At 43.6% G+C, this 20,764-nt stretch overlaps 1 protein-coding gene across 2 annotated transcripts in view; it reads right to left on the bottom strand.

Annotated features, from left to right (window-relative positions):
• Positions 1–20,764, bottom strand: part of DNAH7 (dynein axonemal heavy chain 7) — a 1,167,586-nt gene that overhangs the window by 264,332 nt on the left and 882,490 nt on the right. For both annotated transcript variants that reach the window (XM_069615701.1, XM_069615700.1), the window contains 2 exons: positions 16,613–16,739; positions 14,671–14,865 (listed from right to left, as the gene is read on the bottom strand). In XM_069615701.1, the coding sequence (XP_069471802.1) occupies positions 14,671–14,865; positions 16,613–16,739 (322 nt within the window). The remainder of the gene's footprint in view (positions 1–14,670; positions 14,866–16,612; positions 16,740–20,764) is intronic.

A 20,764-nucleotide genomic window follows, 5' to 3' on the forward strand; every position in this document is an offset into this window, starting at 1 on the left:
TTAGTTACTGAAGAAGAGCTAAGGTGGTTGCTACAGGCACAGTGATACAAAGAAATTATTTTAAAAGTCTTACAAACATACTCTAGTGAAGAGCAAAGTAGCTTTAATAAATAAACAACCTTAAAGCTGTCTATCGAAGTGTGGTAAGTAAAGTGGAGAGGCAAGCGCAGAGGCAGTCACGGCAGATGTCGCTCTTGCTATTGTGGATTGACTATTGCTGCCTTTCCTCGCACCGTGCTACTGAGACTTTTAAAATCTGTTTACCAGCATGAAGCACATGTTCGAGTAAAATAAAGAGGCAGACACGGCAGGAGCCGCTGTTGGTACTGTGATTTGATTTTTAGCCATTTATATAGCACACCTAACAAACCAAATCGTATCTGGGCGCAGATCGAATTTCAACACACCCAAGAGAGCAGTACAAAAACGGTTCTACCAGATACTAAACATTAAACCTAGGGGGACTCCTAACATTGACACCTCCCCTTACCACGTTTACTTGAACAGATGGGTCTTTAAAACTTTGCGAAAGTGACTGAGGGTTTTAATGACACGAATTTCCAATGGAAGTTTGTGCCATAACTTTGGGCCATATATTGCAAACCTGCAGTCTCCCCTAAATACATAATTTGTGGGGCGAGGTGTGCAACAGCAGTTAATTGCTAGACTGCAACTGTTGAGTTGGTTAGTAACAGAGTATTTTTTTCTGATAAGTAGCTTGAGGCCAGCTTATTCAGACATTTTAAAACTAAACAGAGAATTTCAAAATCAATACGATCCTTTACCAGAAGCCAATGAATAGACCAACGTAGGCTTGAAATCTGGACAGATTTCCTTACGCAAAAGGTCAATTTGACAGCTGTGTTGCTGGATTTGTGTAGATTTGTGTACTGTGGATTGACTATTGCTGCCTTTACTCTCTGCGTGCTACTGAGAGTCCTGTGACTTTCAAAATCTGTTTGCTGGCGCGTAGTGTGCACGAGGCGAGTAAAGTGGAAAAGCAAGTGAAGAGGCAGTCACGTCAGTCTCTGAAGATCTTGAAGCTCGATAATGATTATTTTGTTGCTAACATAGGACCAAGTGAGTACCCTGGTCCAACACGGAGTATCTGAGTCTCTTAATTCTTGCTGTTCATTTGTCAACTTTGTGTAGTGTTGTCTGGATATTTCGATACCACCAAAATGGAATTACAATCTCTGTAAAAATAAATATATTGTTCTGCCCCCTGAGCAGGCACAAAGTGAAGAAAGCTCTGTGGGTATGAGAATAAGATCGGTCTCCCTGCGGCATTGAGCTGGCCCTAAAACCATTATAGCTGGCCCCGAAATTACTAATTATTTTAATGCGTAGAGCAAGGGGGTGTGAAACCAAAGGAATATGGATCCCACTCTGGCAAAATCTCATTCTATGACATCGAAATCTATAGAGTTTGATGATAACAACTCATTATTGAACTTATTACTGTCACTACAAGCAGACTTTCATCAGCATAATTGAAGGGAAATGGCATCATAAAATCAGCAAACCAACGATCATCAGAATCCCCATGTCTAACAGGGTTATTGGATGTGTCTAACCAAGATTATCAAATTACAAAGGAGATGGATGGCTCCCTGGAACACCCAGAAGTATTGCAAGAGGTTAGCAAGTCAGAGACATGTATCTATCGCCTTGGATAGTGAGGCTACACACTTTGCCCTCACAATACTTCTGAAACTTTGTAATTTTCTTTCGAATGAGTCAGTGAAACGCACAGCATTATTAGCCCAATTGCTATTGACCGGTAATGCTAGAAATGTCACCCCTCAGCAGCCAGCAAACATTTCATTGCATAAAATTAGGGGTGAACCAATCACTCAAATAAAGAACATACCAATTCCATCTAATGCGGAAGCTGAGAGATTGATGAGGCTGCCCCGTTGAAATAAACTCTTGTGGAGGTAATTGAAATGTCGACAAATTAAAGATCAGATAATTCGCTCCCCTCTAGATGGACTAGGCGACAGAGGGTGAAACTGAATAGGGGAATGAATGCTCCAACTACTATTCAGGGCTCATGTTTGGAAGAAGAACAAGTGAGTTGGTGACATCTTATAACCCGAACATATTGTCACTATCGAAAAGAACTTGCAGAAAGATAGCAAGAAGGAACAGAAGGTCTGATACTAGATCGGGTAATGTGACTTTTTGCCTGCTTAGTCGACGTGGAAATAAGAAAGTGGACCAAATGTCCACATCTACGACTACACATACGGCTGATCCCAACAAGCCAAAATTGCCATCTGCTTTGATAATCCTGCCACCCATGGTTCTTGTGGAAACTCAGGCTGTCTCAGTACAGCTAACATTGGATTCAACCAGAGTGGTAGTGATGACAGCGACAGAGGCGAGTCGGCTACCTGCCACTTCCTTTACCATTACATGATTGTTTGAATAAAGCAAGTGCCCTAATGACATTATTTGATCATCTGCCTTCTTTACAAGTCTTACAAAGTACGGCTTTAGAATATGTAGAACAATTGAAATGTTGGGCAACATCATGTATGAAGGTTCATTGTCAGGATGCAAAGGTTGTTGCGTTGGTGAGGAGCTGTGCGCAGTCTTTGTTGAAGTGGGGCTTCGATATTGATCTTGTTGAGGCGAAGGTGAAACCTAAAAATGGCCCCACCAATATAAGCAATCAGGAAGTGACTTCCAACTCTTTCCCGATAAAGCAAGTGGTGGATACAGATTTAACAAAGCTTCACTGGGAATGGTTACTATCATTCTTAACTGTTCCGAAGCAAAGTTCCTGAAAATAGTATGGTTATATCCTCATGGAATACCCTGGACCATTTTCATCTGTTTTCAGACAAGGGCTCATTTGACCTCTTACACAATTCTGGCATTGTTTAAAAACATGGATGGTGGGGCAAGCCATGTTTGATGGTTGTGTGTTTTAGCAACCATGCAAGCGGAGGTCTTTAAGGTTGTCTGAGTGGGGGGAGGGGAGAGCTTATTATACTATGCTCTAACAAATACAAAGCAAGTGAATTACAGTTATTAGTCCCCAACCCACATGCCTTGTTGGTAATAGTTGAAGTGTGTGAAAATGTTCTTATTCCCCTTAGTTCCCAAATATGACCTGCCTGGAGGTCTAAACACTGTCAGTAGTAAAATTGGAATTTATAAGACACTATCAGCCTTTTGTGTTGGGAGAGAGGCCATACATGTTGTGGTTGGAGGCAACTTAAATTCCAGATGTATGGATTATATGTTAACGGAGAAAGGTGTGTTCATCTCAGGGCCCAAGATTGACAAGCCGTAAAATGGGTGGAGTTCTTTAACGATATCCAGGTTACCATGCTGAATGGAAATACCTTGCGGGACATACCACCAGCACAAACATGGAGAATGCTAACAAATCTCCAATAATAGATTATCTCTATGGAACTAAGAACATTGGGAAGATTGTCTCTTGCATGCCGATCCGTTTTACAGAATTCTGTGACTATGCTATATTGTCTGTATCCCTGAATACGAGTAAAATAGCGAATAAAGAAATTGATATGATGGGTAAGATTATGTTGAATAGAGGCTTTTACCGAGTAGGTTGGTCAGACCGAATCTTTCAGGATATGACTAGCTATATATCCAGCCTAGAAAATATTTATGACCAATTTAAATATCCACATGATATTGTCTACTGGATAAGCACCATTACTAGCTCTTTCCTTTTTAGGAACACTCCCCTCAAAAGTATCACAAAATACGTTCATCAGTACAATCATATTATAGTGGGCGAAAAAAGATGTCTCAGACAGGAGATCAGAAAGATCACACATCTGGCAATTGACCATCCTATGAAACGCTCACTTACTAGAGCTTTAAAGAACAAATACTGCAATTGGAGGAGGGGTTATCTCATGCCTGATTTTAACTCCAGTGGCAGCCACTGTATGAGGCATTAAATAACAATAATACTAAATACTTATGGCATGCATTCTATAATAAGGGAAAGTTCTCAGAGAGCGCCTTAATTAATACAATCTCAGCAGAAAAATGGGAAATGTTTTTTCCGTGAAAATGTGAGGCCTGCTCTGCCAGAATTTGACACAATCTAGAGTGCCTGGCCGTGACAAGGTTTGCAATTTGATTATGCGTGCCAACCCAGAGCTGTGGGTTGGTATTTTAATGTCGCTCTTTGAAAGCAATGTGCACACGGGCAGTATCCCCTCCTCTTGGACTCAACCATATATCATTCCAGTCTTTAAAAACGGCAATAGGGAGGATCTAAGAAATTATCATCTATTATCTATCTTGGACAGGTGTAGTAAAATCTTTCCCACCTGTATCCTCAGAAATATTGAGAAATGGATCTCCGATGGAATAAATCCTGAGCTGATATCATACTGGCTTTCAGAGGGGTTTATCATGTATTCATAACATCTTTATAGTGAATTCCCTTATCTGGCAAGCAGCAATTGGAAAATACTCCCCTCCTCTCTATATTCTTTTTATCGATTTTTCTGCAGCATTTGATACCATTGACCATGTAAAACTGTCGACAAGGATATGGGTTTGCCCGGCCACTTGTTGTATGCATGTCAACTGTTGTATGAAGATAGAAACGGCACAGGTGAGGCTGAACGGTTCAGGAGCATTGGATATGCGCTGGAATGTTCCTACACTGACTCTGCTGGTTGGGCTGACCGTTTCGAGGGGTATATTGGGCGAAATATCTTGAGGTTATCTAAAGCTACTCCCATACATGCGATTCGTATTGAACTCTGTATTTCCTCAATGAGTACCATAATTAGTATTAATAGAGGTAATCTCTATCTAAAAATGTATGTGCAGAGGGAATTCTATCCTTACATACCCACTGGGTGAAATATCGAATGGTGGGTGCCCCATATTATCGCAGTTTGTAAAGATGAATGCAAGATTCTTTCAGTTGATCGCATGGACTCCGGATTAGGGAGAGAACTTGGGTGTTCTCTTGAACCAATTCAAGAAACAATCCAAGTAATGGAATTGGGCTAATAATCATGACCATGTGGGTTCTATATCATCTTTGAGTGACTATGTTGGCCTATAATTTAAATATCGATATCTACAGAAATATGTTTTGCAGTTCCCCTGTGCTAAGCTTCGAAGGATATTCATGAAGATCAGTTTAAATAAACACCCAGTGTTGGACATCACATATGCTTGGGTGGGAATGCCTAAGAAAGAGCGTATCTGCCGTCTTTGTAAAAACCATGGTGTAATGAAAACATTTAGACATGTGTTAACAGGCTGCAGAATTATATATATATATATGTTATTTGAGATATTATCGACATTGTGCAGAAGCCTTTCTTGAAATTCAGAGTTTGGTTGAATGCCATCTCTGGAGGTAGCATGTTACAGGCTATTGCTCTTATTCATGTGTGGGTAGCCTTTGAGAAGGAATTGGCTCTAGTAAATGCTGCATAGAGCAGTTTATTTTCTTCTTTATGGATTGAATTACTATCCAATTAACTTTTTTGGTGATTGCATTTTTTACTTTGTGGAACGTTGTGGGGTAACTGAAGAACTGATTGAGTTTTTTTAATGTTTGCAGGATTTTTTTAATATATTGCTATTGTTTGAATTTTTTTTTTCTATTGCTGTTTTGTGAAAAGTTTTAACGAACTATGTCACAAAAAATTTAAAACAATAGAACGGCTAACCCACATGTTGATATTCCTATACCTGTAAATTGCAGCCGAGCAGTTACTAGATGGTTACATGAAGGAGGTGTTAGGGATGTTGACACCAATTTTACATTAGCAATGACTATGCCTGGAGGACTGCCTGGGCAAATCCTTTTTACATATATTAAGAAACCTGGCATCAAGCCAGGGGACAGGTCCATCACCCTGTACATTAGGAGGCAGCTAAACCAAATACACTCTGCACCTTATAGGTATCCCGAGTTAGCTTTGCAGCGGGAAAACCACCAGAACTGGTTTTAAGTGAGTTTGAGATATCCCAATACGAGTGATAGGCTATGGAAGGGTTAGCCTTAGAATGCATCCTTAGGTACCATCTAAATAGGGAGGCAAATGACCCCGGGACCAGAGAACACTACGAATTTCTGAGGAGACACTTTGACACTGTTTGCGCTGAGGTTGTAGAGTTAAGAGCTATAGGGGTTTTGCCAACAGAACCTAGATCAGTATTAGCAGGGGAGGAAGGAGCACTTCCATTCCAGACCCTGAAAGCCTTGGTGGGCACCTGTCCCGCAAAGCATGAGGAGATCATTAAATGGTATTCCACTAAATCGGGCCAGCTTGAGGATGCATACCTTCGAGGTATTCCTTTGCAGAGGCAGTGGGCATTATCAATCATTATGCCAGACAGTTGTAATCCACCCATAGAGCACTGGGACAGCTGGGTGTCAGTGTATAATTGGATATACTTCATCTAATAGAGAATCCTTCAATTTCAGCATTAAATTCCATTTTGATTGAGATATTGAGCACCCAGGGAGCAGAGGAAGCAATGTGTTTAGGACAAGCAAACGCTGGGGGCAATTATCACATAATAGAGAAAATTCAATTTGGTCACATTTTGACAGCTATCTATAATTACCTAGGTAAAGATCCCCTGTGTAGACGCCCCCCAGGAGGGGATAAAGAAGGAATTAAGTGAGAGTAGGCGCACTAAAAGAGCACCAAGTAGTAGCACTACTGGTAGCAGGCAGAAACTCCTTCTCACCTAGAGGTAAAAAGTGAAGGACACACAATTCTAGCCTGCACTGCATAAGAGAGGAAGAGAGTGAGACCTTTCAGTGCAGATCAGTATCTGTAAAGAGGGATGGTACAGCAAACGCCAGGAAGCTGGTTGGGGTAGAAGATCCTATGAGGGCTGACATGGTATGAGAAGTGCCTAACACCTCAGGGATAGGTCACAGCTTAAGCAACCACAAAGATACAGAGATGAAGAATATCCTTCTCTTTCATAGAAAGAGAAGAAACAGATCTCATTGCACAGGGAAGAGCAGAAGCCTGTCAAGAGAGAGAAGAAATGAGAAAGAAAGAAAACTGCAGCTTGAAGAGTAGACAGTGGCACACACACTAAACCAGACTCACAGGATTCCACCTGTGACTAATGAACCAGAGGATTGGCTAGTAGTACTGTGCGACTCTGGCACACAAGTCTCCATGTTCAGAGAAAGACACAAGGGGCTTTTAAATCACATTCCAGCTAACCAGCAAGTAGAGGTTACTACTTCCACTGGAGAAGTGGTTGAGGACAGTGAAAGAAATAGAGGCACTATTTTGGTCTAAGTTGCACATAACAAAAGAGGGTATTTTAGCAGAAAAACACTATGTTAGAGAAAGCTCTGGTGCGGGGGATAAGATAATCATGCCAGCCTTTTCAGAAGTGGTTAAAGAACATGTAGTGAACACTTCTGCAACACCATGGGCTGTTATAGGTGCAGCATAATTATTCAACAATCATGTATCACATGACATAAATTGCCTTCTACATAGAATGCCTGTGTGTGCAACATCAAAGTATCAGAGGCAGTATCCAATCAAAGCACAGGCTATTCCACATTTAAAGATAATAGTGGATCAGTTAGTAGATCAAGGGGATTTGGTACAACAAGCAAGCCCACACAATACAGCATTAATTCCAGTGTCCAAGCCAGATCGTTCATATCGTCTGGTAATACACTTGAGGATTCTCAATTCAAACAATCTCAGGTCTCCTACTATCTGGATTCTAATTCACATATTTCTCCCTCCCAATCCAGCTTTTGGCCCCTGCACGTAACGGATAAAGCACTATTAAGTGTTTCTAATTCTCTTCATTCTATACAGCGCTTCAAGCATTCTTATATCCTTATTCTTCTTGACTTACCTGCAGCATTTGACACAGTGGATCACCCTACTGTTCTCTCTACCCTATCATCGGTGGGGTTTTCTAGTTCTGTCCTACACTGGTTCCCCTACTATTTTAAGTCAGTGACTGCTCCATCTCCGTCTCCTGGTCTGGTAGAACAGCTCCTTTCTTCCTTCTTCATTATGGTGTACCTCCTGGCTATGTACTTGGTCTGATTCTTTTCTCTCTCGACACCACTCCCTTTTCCACTCTTATTTGTTCTTTTGGGTTATCATCCCACTTCAATGTGAATGATTCCGAGATTTTCAGTAACCTTTCTTCATTCACTGACTCTGTTCATTCTAACATCTCAGCCTGTCTTTGTGCTGTCTAGGTTTGGATGAATGCTCAATTCCTGTCTCTGAATGCTTCTAAAACAGATTTTTGGTCTTCCCCCTCTTATACTATTCCCCTCCTCTACCCCCTTTTTCCATCTCCTTTCCCCCCTCTTCCCTTTCTCTTGGTTCCACTGCTCGCAACAGAGGGGTTGTTGTTTACTCCTCCCTCTCCTTCACTTCCCATATTGCTGCTATCTCTAAGTCATGCCTTTCCAGCTCTTCAATATCCATAAGGCTCAGCCCATTCTGTCCTTACACGCTTCTAAGCTTCTCATAACCACCCATATCTTCTCTCAGCTTGACTACTGCTGTTCTGTCCTCATAGGTCTTCCCTCTTATCGTCTGGCCCCTCTGCACTCCATCCTTAATTGCTCAACTCACATTCTGTACCTGCTTTCTCCCCGGTCTTCGGTCTTGTTATCTCTTCGCTCTTTATTCTGGTTAAAGTTTGATAATTGCATACTGTCCCACTTCCTTAACATCATTTACAAATGCATCCATAGTCTTCCTCCTTCCTATCTTATCTCTTTTCTCTAGGTCCTTGTCCCTCCTAGGGCTCTCCGGTCCACTAATCAGTTCTTACTCTCTAGCCCTAAGCCTCCTCTGTGCACCCGCCTGCTTCTGTTCTTTCTCTCTGCTGGCACCCAAGTACTGGAGCTCCTCACCCTCGATGCAGGTGATCTTCACCATCATTACAACTGTTCTGTAAACACCTCTAAGATGTTCTCCTGAACTCTAATTTTTAGTTCTGAGTTTCTGCTCCCCTTCATTCTTCTACCATGGTTTACCGTTTTTATTATACTTGAATTTTGTACCGCTTTTTTAACTTGTTATGTGCAGCACTATAGCAAAAATGTTTTTATAAACTAATGAAATACAAATAAAGACACATAAACAGAGGTTGTCCAGAAAATGCACAGTTGAGGCATTTTGAGTAACATACTGTGATGAATCTGACAATGCCATCACTGCGTCCATGGGGGGAACCTTCCCTGATGTGGCCAGGAGACAGCAGCCGCTACCTGATCCTGAATCTGGGGGCGGCTATATGAGGAAGGCCAACATGGGGAGAGGCGACCATCAGGGGGATGACATAACCTCATTACTAGGGATGTTCTCTCTCTGCCCCATGTCCCAATGGCATATTGTAACCCTCTCCCTCAATCCCTTGCCAGGTTTACTTCAAATATTCCCCAACATCACTCTAGAAACACCATGACAACAACTGAGATGAGGAGGAAGAAGAGAGTAATAGGAAATGCCAGAAACAGCAAGCCATTGCAGCGGTCTAGCGTTTGAAAGCTGCTGTGTGGTGCTCAGAGGTTTAAAGTCCACACAGCTGAAGTTGAGAGAAAGAGATACCGGACATGAGCAGGTGGCTCATGTCGGATGAAGACTGAGGAGAACTTGGAACCAGACGAAGTCTGGTGAAGGGAGAGGAGCAGGCGGACCACTGTGCAATGCTAAAGGGGTTATGGGTGTCCATGAGGGGAAGGAACAGAAGAGCCAGTGCTCTGCCATGGCAGGCTGAGAGCAAGAGGTTGCCCTCAACCACTGTGACATGACAGAGAGTGGAGAAGAAGCCAATTGGTCTCCCAGTCTGCAGGATTCACGGTACACGTGAGGAAGAGCGAAGCAGCTAAACACAGCCATTGGGCCCAGCTGGGGAAGGTGGGATGCTGGGGCACTTAGGGAGGATTGCTGCACAACAAGGAAAGAGGTGAAAGGCCACTTGGGAAGGGCGAGAAGCCCTGGAAGAGAGAGGCTGTTGCAAGAAGGGTGGCCAACCTGTTGGATATTGAACGCATGGGGAAAAGGTTGTGGCCTGAGAAACCGGGCTAGTCTGGATCACACATCCATATTGAGAGAGAGTTGGATTATATGAGAAAGCCCTGGCAGGAGAGTATAGCAGGCGAAGCCCCATGTGCAAAGAGAATCCTAGGGAAGACTCATGCCCTTGGGATTGTGAACTGAGTGATATGAGAAAGCCCTGGCAGGAGAGTATAACAGGAAAAGCCATGCGTGTAAAGAGAATCCTCAGAAAGACCCATGCCCTTGTGAAGTGAGTGATATGAGAAACCCCGGCAGGAGAGCATATCAGGCAAAGTCAAGTGTGTAAAGAGAATCCTAAGGAAGACCCATGCCCTTGGGATTGTGAATTGACTGAACTATCTAAGAAAGTCCTGGCATGAGAGTAAACCAGGCAAAGCCAAGTCTGTGAAGTAAATTGCAAATACCAAGAGAGGGAGTTATCTTCTTGGCTTAGAAATAACTTGGTTATACTATTGTTTGTGATGGAGAGAAACCTGGGGAAGGGAGACATCCCTTGGAACGGAACACTATATATTTGGAACCTTTTCGTTGGAGTTATCCTTTTCTCTTGGATTGGAACGTTGAACATTTGTGCACTTTCAAGGCCAAACCAATACCCTTAGCACCTTAGAGTTACTTTTAGAATGTGAGGGCTAGGGTAAGATTTCAGACAGAGGACATTTTGCTTTAGACATCTTGACGCAGGTCAGACCCTTAGTTTTTGGTGCAGATGGGGAAATACCTCCTAGAGCAGGGACAGTGAGGCATTTTCCAACCCCTTTTATTTTGAATAAATATTTATAGCAATCACTATAAGTCCTCTGTGTCTGCGTCTCATTCCTGGTTCATCACAATACACAGATAGAAGTATAAGACTGCGTTGGATCTGGGTTATGGATTTTTTGCACAAACTTTAGATCCAGAGAGCTATGAGTACACAGCTATAAAATTTAGAGGAAATGAGTTTAGATTCCCATGACTCCCAAAAGGGCACAAAATAGCCGTGGGATTTCTTTGATGCAGAATTCAATCCCTTTTAGAATGCATTCAGAATTGCTGGACATATGTAGATGACGTGTATTGTACAGATGATTTATATGAACACTTGGAAAAGACAAATTTGATTACAAGGACAAAAGCAGATACAAACTATATTTTCAGTTATAAAAAATCTAAGATAGCTCACAGAAAAATAATATTTCTGGAGATCTCGTTCTCTGTTGAGGGAAGGGAACTTGCCCCTCAAGTCCCGGAGAAATGTGCAAATTTGCAGAGTCCACGTACACAAACAGTTACGGGCCTTGCATGGTGTTTTGAATTTCGGGCGTTCATATTTTGCAGAATTTGCAGCTTTAGTGCAACCAATATATGACCTGTTGAAATCCAACTTCCGTACATCAGACTGGAAGAGGGTGCACACACCCATTTTGCACACCACTCAAAACCAAATGACTCAGGACAGAAACACAGAAACAGATTTGGAAGTAACCTTATTTCTGGTATGAATGCCTTTACTTATGTAATATGTAATCATGATGAGCCAAAACCCTAGCATACCATGCATATGTCTGTATAATTCCAGAGCAAAAGATTTCTCCAGAGGAGAGGAGCCTTGCTGCAGCACAAGCAATAGTGCAGAAGGAACACAAACTAGCTGCAAATAAAATCATTCACATAAACACACCTTTAGTGCAGTAAGAAGCAGCTACATTCTTGTGTATCTTACATGCAAAAGCACAACACTCTAGGTGGGTCCAATGGGCTTCCACCCAGATATAAAATATCATTATAAGCCAGAGATACAACAGATGGATGATCTGGAACGCTCTTTAAAACCATAAGCAGATCCAGCAGCCCCAAACATCCCACTTTGGATGTTTACAAATGTGATATACTGTGACGGGAGTGCTGTAAGAGCAGTTGGGGCACGCTCTAAATATTCTGCTGCCTGTGCTGCTGTAAAAGAAAATGTCAACCACAAGAATGAGTTTGAACACCAGGATACACAAATAAAGCCTTTAGGTGATACATCATCTCAGATTACTGAGTTGCATGGCCTCCTCTTTGCACTGTGGCATGTTGGCCCACATAAGCCCACATTAATTGGGTCTGATTCAGAGTATGTAGTAAGAGGTTACAGTTTTGACCTACACTGATGGCAAGCAAACTAGTTCAGACATTCCAAAAGTAAACACATATTGTCAAAGTAACTTTGGCAAAAGGTATAGGACATCAATCAAGAGAGGCCAGCCCTCTCATTTGGATGATACATATAACAGCACACAGAATGAATTCTGTGCACAGTGCAGGCAATGTGCTTGCTGATCAGTCTGCAGACTATAAAAAAAAAGGTGGCAGCAGCATTGACACACTCTGCTACATACATAGATGAGGACATAAAAGCATGTTTGGATTCAAATTGTCCTAACCCGTAAGGGTTCCCCACTACTTACACAAACAGTGTAAAGGAGAACACAGGGATAGTCAGTCACTAACACTGGCTCAAAGTGAGGCCCTGTTGGTAGGGTAGGATAGGTTCAAACTAATCTCTGCAGCATGTGCAAGTGTATCCCCAATCCACTTTGGGGTGTTGGCTACTACACAGCTCTTTAGGACAGATACTGGTGGCCAGGGCTTAGTAAAGAAGTACGACAGTACAAAGCAAATTGCTCCATATGCTTACAACAATTGTGGACAATTCCAGAAAACCAAAAGAGAGCTCACTAACAAGGGTGACAGTGTCATTTGAGTGCATGTATATGGATCACATAGGTCCAATGGCACCAGTTAACAATTACAAATACTTGTTAGTTGTGGTGCATTTGTGCAGTAGATTTACCTAGTCAATTCTCCAGAGAAAAGCCGATTGTAAAGAGGTCATGAAAGAATTGATGTTCTTTGTAGCTGTGTTAGAACCAAAATTACTCCAAAATACAATGGGTTATCGTTTTCTGTGAAAGCCTTAAGGGAAGCCCTGTCTAGCTGGGGTTGTACTCTGCATTTCTCAAACCTGTTTACGCCACAGTCGAATAGGGTAGTTGAGAGAGCCAATGGGATAAAGCAAGCCATGAATAAATGCGTCCCCTCTTCTGGAGGTAATTGGGTAAATCATGTACCTTTTGTGCAGTGTAGCATAAATAACATTTTATATCATTGTATTTTTATTGTTTAAAGCACAAACCTAGCTAGAGAGCAGCAGAGCGCTGTACAGAGTGTGGGTAGCCAAAATTTGAGCTGCCATATTTTAACAGTAGCGCAGTACTGTGAGGTCTCTGTGTCGGTATAGGCATAATTTGAGCGATTTGTGAAATTGGCGAATTGTAGGGACATTCTGAGCTGACACCGGGATCGAGTTCCAGTGGGTGGGTGCATGGCAAGAGAAGGATTGTTTTCGGCCCTCTCTTTGCGGACGAGTTGTGATACAAGCTGGTTGGTTGATTTACTGCACGAGAAGCATGTGCCATTGGATATGTGGAGCTTAGCTGCCAGGTAAGCTGGTGTGCCACTCGTGAATGCTCAGTCGAGGATACATGCAGTCTTGAACAGTATCCTCGCTTGGACGGGAAGCCAATGTAGTTCTCATAGGATGAGGGTAATTTGGTCGAATTTCTGTGCTCCTCTAGTAAGAAGTGCTGCAGCAGGGTGGACTGCTTTTAGGGGAGACAATTGTGCAGCTGGGGGCCTCTAGGAAAGCATTTCCCCCATCGATGTGCGAGACCACAAGTGCCTGCACTACGGTTCAGAAGTCCTGCAGCAAGATGAAGGGTTTCATTTTTCATTAGAGATTCGGAGCCAGGCTATTTGGGCCTTCTTGGTTATGTGTTTTTGGAAGGACAGGCTGCTGTCAATGGTGAAACCTACGGAGTTTGCTGAGTCGGAGAGTTGAGCCCTCATCTGTTGGAAGCTGTGTGGCTTCTTTTTAAAGAACTACAAGGAAACGGCAGACTGCTGCCAATTGGAGCCTCCAGGAGGGAGCGAATCATTGTGCCAACTTTTTACTCAACTGAAGAGAATTCCTTAGAGAATTAACAGAGAACAACTCAAGGTGGGGGCCTCAGAATGTGAAAGGCATGTGAATCACTGTGTGATTCAGAACAGAATGAACAGAGACTGCAAATATACAGAAACACACTTACATGATCAAAATTGTATTTTAAAAATGACCATTTAGACTAGAACTTCATTTGTTAATAAAACCTTGGCTCGTAGACCAACCCATACTCATACTAAACACAGTGGTTAAACAATATCAGATGATGGACAACAAAGATCAAGGCCCATAGTGCTCTGTATTGTCTCAATGGGCACTGAAGGCTTGCTGCAACTCTTCAAGAACACCATTCTAGGTTACTCCCTCATATTGCATTTGCCCTTATTAGTCATCCTACATTTGATTCTCCTAAGTAAAATAAACAATTAAATATGGATGCTTTTTGTTCAATATAAGCTGGGTTGGTTGCCATGTTTATTCACTTTTCCATCAATGGTGTGTACTGGTAATTCCCATTAGCTTCAGGTTTTAAATATATATATTACACTCATTTGGAATAATCAAACTTTAAAATCAGATGATTTACAATCTAGTAGACAAATTCTGGGCTAAGTCTCTAAAATGACATACCAAACTATCATATACGACTTTCCATCCATCTTTCAGTCGCAGGAAATCTTTTCGTATCCCCTTGAATACTTCTAAGTCGTCCAACCGACACATTTCATCCCAAGATTTTGGGGGAAGCCAGGTACAAGGATTTGAGTAGGGATTATCAAGGCCGATGCCTCCAGTTAATAAAAATGTCCACTCACTCTCGTCAATCTACAAAAAACAAAACGCATTAGAAGAGGCCAGTTATATTTCCTGCATTACCGCAATGTATAACATTTTATGGGTGGTCATCTGCAGACATAACTGGATGAGCTTGCACATTATTAAGTTTCATTTGAGATTATCTCTGTAGTCGCCTATTTTCTTTGGATCTATGTGAAAATATGTTTAAATGTAATACTGCTCGAAGAAATTAAGCCAAACGTACAAAACTGTATACATATATCAACAGTTAAGCAGATGAAATAATATTTTATATTGCATTAATTCCAAGGGCTGTAACGGGGGTTAACAGCCCTTGGCCCGAGTTAAAGGCCCAAGTGAAGCAAGGGCGATTAACACGCATTCCAGCACCTGGAACAGGTGCTTAACTATATTAGCACCTAGGGTTTCCAATACGGAAACCCTGGGTGCTAAGAAAATTGTTTTTTCAGTCAATGTACGGGACACCACAAGCTTTCCATTCATTGCAAGAAAATACTGTCTCAAGATGGCCACCAAGGATGTGGAAGGCGGGGCACCATATGGAGCTGCTCTCCCATGTCCATGGCGGAGCATCAGCAGCGGAGGGTCCGCAGCCGCCAAAGAAAAGAGGCAAGCGTGGCAGGGTAAGGGAAAAATAAAATGTAAGGGACTGGTTGGAGGGAAGATGGTGGTGCAGGCGGGGATGCAGTCTTCAGGTTCCATAAAACGCAAGCTGAGATTAGCAGTTTCAGCCCATCATCCAAGGAACCCGACTGGCTGCTCCCGTCGCTCCGGGTGCTAATGTCCTTATGCGTTTATAGTGAAATCCATAAGGGAATCATCTCCCTGTATCCCTTTGTGATGTGCAACCTCATCTGCCAACATAAGACACAGCGCTACTTTGCAACGGGCATGTTACTGTGGGTCTTCTAGGTGGAGTGAGCAGTCTACCCTCCAGAACATGTGAACTCCCTTCCCCCCCATGCCCCTTCCGAGACCACTGTGCCGGAGAGCATAACAGGTTCATGCTATAGGGGAAGACTCTCTTTGCTGGTGGCTGGTGGGCAGCAAGCATCAGCCTCTAGTTAAGCTAGATAGGAACTATGCCACCAGGAGGGTCATAGTGATCGGCGATCACTACTTGCCATGCAGCAGCGGGAATGCTGAGAGGGGACATAAGTAAAATCATTCATTGTACTGCTGTCTGGCCTTTATATTGCTCAGGCCCCTCAATCAAATAATCAAAAGATGTAAATAATAAAATATGTGATAAGCCCATGGGACAATTATATAATGGGTTTCCACTCATGACAGTGTACATTGTGAGCAGTACTGCGATGGGACCAAAGCACCAGCAGACGAATGCTCGAGGGGGACACTTTTCATAGAGTATTTGGATGAAAGAATTCTGTTTTGTTGGATGCACTCCGGCACCCCATTGAGCAGTAACATATGGCCTATGCTCAGTCTGCCACAGGGTGAGGGAGTAGTAATGCTGAGTGGCAGCCCTCATTCCAGGAGATCAAAGCATTGCATTTTGGATTTGGATTTTGTAAGTATGCTTTGTTTCCCTCTTATGTCTGAATCCCTGATGCTGATTATGGGGGTTGTCAAATTCTACTGGCCCAAAGATCCCACCTACCCGCCCCCCACTCCCTCACCATCACCTATCTTTCCCTCATTGTCCCTTTGGTCCAAAGTACAGTCAAGGCGCTATTATGGTGAGCTAAAGCCATATAAAGTCATGACACATACAGGATGTAAAGATGCTCACCAGTTTGTCATACTTCAGGAGATTCACGGTCAGGCCAAACGAGAAGAGCAGCTTGTCCTTTTCAAAGAGCGAGCGGCAGACATTTACATAGAGTGAATATGTAAAGTGGTCCTTCAGGATGCGCAGCCTGCACGCATTGAGGAGATGAAAGAGAATACACAGGGAATGGAAATGAGGTTTAAGGCAAATGTGTTAATTAAATCATATGAAAAACAATCAGTCCCACATCATTCTCATTCACTTTACTGTCAATTAGCTGATCATAATCTGCCTCTTTTATTAAGTCTAGGCGCCATTTTGAAGACAAAATAAAACTGACACTATTCTCCAGTGTCTTTTCCAAACACTGCATTTTAGAGTCACTCAATTTACCACAGTTTAATCATCCAGAGATGACAACAACAAAAAATCAAACCCAAAGGGCTAGTTATCAGTCAAGTAGCATACATTGGTTCGATTTATTATGTTTTTCCAACTCCGATTTGATTAAATGGATTGCTATCTTGTGATGGAGCAATTAAACAGACTTCATAAAATCATAGGACCCAATTCTTAAAACGTTCCAAAAGTTAGCAAAATGACAGAGGATGCTCAATATTGCCAATGGTGGCCTATGCATTTCAGGGGGCTGTGCAGTGGCGCAAATGATGTGCCTGGCTAGCCCCCTTGCACACATTAGTGTTGTGGATGCTGGAAGCACATTTCACAGTGAATGCATTATAAAAGAAACACATGCATATCTAAGCCTGCTTTTGGAAATAGAAATACAAGTCCAGCATGCTGGCCTCGGAATTTTTTTCTCAGTAGAGGACGCTGGGCGTCGACGTCCGCCGAGTCGATGTCCCTCGACAGCCACCGTATCGGCGTCGACGTCACCATGCCAATAAATAGCCACGCGCGGCGTCCCTTGCTCAGTTCCGTTTTTCCGTGCTTCGTGGGGTCTCGGAATATCGTTGCTTAGTTCAGTCAGATAAAACCTCTTATTATTTACTCGATAAAACCAACTCGTTCTCGATGGCTTCTTCATCCGAACCGACGACTCTGCTGTCCGGCTTCAAAAAATGTCGAGACTGCGGAAAGAAAATGTCGATAAAGGATCCTCATAGGATCTGCTTGTGGTGCTTGGGAGTCGAGCACCATTGTTCGGAGTGTGAGGACTGCATGTCCATGACGGCGAAAGCCTTGAAGGAGCGCAAGGGGAAGCTCGAGAGAGGTAAGTCAGTGAAAACCTCCTCGAAAGTTTCTTCGGCCTTGTCGAGGCATTCGTCTCCTTGCCGTCGAAAGCGTTCCCATTCTAGGTCTCGAAGTAGCTCCCACCACTCGTCGAGATCTAGACACTCAAAGAAGAGACGTCGAAGATCCCTTTCCTCGTCATCTTCTGTTTCCCCAGAAAGAGTCTCCTGCCCCACAAAACACAGCTCTCAGGCTGAATGGGAGGAATTCAGGAAGAAAATGCTAAGCGTCTTCGAGAAAGCGTTCAGTACAAAAAAGAAGGTGGGTGAGGCGCGCACTCCCGGTCCTGGTCAATTGAACCTGTTGCAAAAAATATAATAAGTAGCTGGGTCAAATCCCAAAATGGACAAATATTCACAGGGTTAGATCCCTTCTGCTGCAAATCAGGTACTCAGTAATAACAGGGTTAGATCCCTTGCTGCAAATCAGGTACTCAGTAATAACAGGGTTAAATCCCTCAGCTGCAGTTCTGTGGTCTGTAGTTGTTCTCCTCCTAGCGCTTTCTTATCTCAAATAATCATCAGGGAGGCTGTTGAGCAGGTGTGTCTAATTAGACTCAAAGGATTCTGGTAGCTGTAGTGAAAACGTTTTTCTCTGTTCAGGTGACCAGCAACCGACACCCCTCCTGGGCTCCAGAGGCAGCGCCACGGGGTGACTGTGCCCCACTTTGGAGAATCATAAAGATGGTTCTCTCCCCTCCCCCAAATTTGGGAAGGACTTGTGCTTTGGAGGGGTGTCGGTTGCTGGTCACCTGAACAGAAAAAAACGTTTTCACTACAGCTACCAGAATCCTTTGAGTCTAATTAGACACACCTGCTCAACAGCCTCCCTGTTGATTATTTGAGATAAGAAAGCGCTAGGAGGAGAACAACTACAGACCACAGAACTGCAGCTGAGGGATTTAACCCTGTTATTACTGAGTACCTGATTTGTAGCAAGGGATCTAACCCTGTTATTACTGAGTACCTGATTTGCAGCAGAAGGGATCTAACCCTGTGAATATTTGTCCATTTTGGGATTTGACCCAGCTACTTATTATATTTTTTGCAACAGGTTCAATTGACCAGGACCGGGAGTGCGCGCCTCACCCACCTTCTTTTTTGTCTTCGAGAAAGCGGCCTCAACCCCCTCGAAGACAGCTGAGGGTGATACCCTGGGTGAAAAACCCAAAAAATCGAAACGCCGCCAGTCATTGCACCCGGCGAAAGAGTCCACTCGAGAGCGCCATGGGCCATCGGGTAAGAAGGCACCATCTTCGACGCCATCGTCAAAGATCCCTTCGACGCATGGATCGGTGCCATCGGCGCCTTGTCGAAGGGTTCTTCGACGCATCGGTCGATCGAATCGACACCATCGTCGACATCGACGCTGATAAAAGAGAAAACCACGGCTACTTCACAGCCAAAGGTTATACCAAGAGCCTCCGGCACGACACCGAGAACGTCGTCGACATCCTCGAGTAGGATCCCGATCCTCTCGTGTTCTTCGAGGCCTCTTCCAGTTTTCTCAACGCCTTTCTCGGCGCCTTCGAAGCCTGTCATATCGGCGTCGACGACATTGACGTTTTCTCACCCAATAATGACGAGTTTGGCTCCTTCTACCTTAGAAATGGGTTTTACACCATTTCCGAGGTCAGAGTACCCCGGATTATCTTCAATCTATGAAGAAGGGGAGGATTCTGACCAGGAAAGACCCTTTGGGTTGCAGAGGACCACACCACCTGTTTCAGAGGATTTTACCTCTGAGGAAAGAAGGTTGAAAGACCTACACGAATCATTACATGAGGCAGGTGGGCTGGACACTTCCCCAGAAGTGGAATTTGTCAAACCAGACCCAGGCGAACATGCCGAAACACCCTATAGAACCCTGATGGCAAGGATTATTGAATTCATGGGTTGGTCTGCGCCTTCACCTGTTTTTCAACAGGATGACCTTACAGACATACTGGACAAAGGTCCACAGGAGGATCCTGTGGTCCCCTTCCATGCAGCCTTGCAAAGGAAGATTTAATCAAATTGGGAAACTCCTGAGGTTATCCCTGCAGTCAATAAAAGACTGTCAGCCAAGTATAGAGTAGCTGCAGCTGACCCTGAATATCAAAACACCCGACTCCAGAGAGCCTGGTTGTTCAAGCGGCAACTTCATCAAGCAGCAGATCCGCTTACCCTACTGTCCCACAGGATAGAGATGACAAAAGGTACGATTCTATGGCAAAAAAAGTATTTTCTGCTTGTAGTATGGCGTTGAAGTCCATCAACGCCACCTGTACGCTCGCCAGGTTCAGTCACACACTGTGGGAGTGTGCTTCATCAGCGGCTGACTGCATACCGGAAGGAGAGAAAAGGGAAGCCTTCCTTAACATCATTAAAAGATGGCAAAGATGCCATGTGCGAATCTCTTCAAACTGGCATCGATTCCGCTGACAGTATCAGCAGGGCCATGGCGGCAATTACTACAATCCGCAGGCATGCGTGGTTGCGAAAGTCTGGCTTTGCTCCAGATGTACAGGCCAGACCTTTGAATATGCCCTTTGACGGCTCTTCTTTATTCGGTAAAAAGGCTGATGACAGTCTGGAAAAGTTGCAAACATCTAAAGCAGCAGCAAAATCTTTAGGAGCTGCAATCCGCAAAACTCCTTTTCGCCCCTCAGGAACCTCTGGAAGAGGAAAGTCCTTTCGCTATTATTCCGCATTCGGGAAAGGCAGAGGACAGCCGGCTCAAAGAGGCCAAAGAAGATCCACCCGAGGTGGACGGGTCAAAAGTACTAAAGCCGCAGCAGCAGCAGGTGCCTCTTTACCCTCGGCATATGCATCAGCCGCCCCCAAACCACTCTGAGGTCTTTCCACACAAAACACCTGTAGGGGGCAGGTTAACTCACCATCTGACGGAATGGCAGGCTATTAAGTCAGATGCTTGGGC

This window comes from Ambystoma mexicanum, chromosome 9 (assembly GCF_040938575.1).
Source record: "Ambystoma mexicanum isolate Mex_15411 chromosome 9, UKY_AmexF1_1, whole genome shotgun sequence".
NCBI lineage: Eukaryota > Metazoa > Chordata > Amphibia > Caudata > Ambystomatidae > Ambystoma > Ambystoma mexicanum.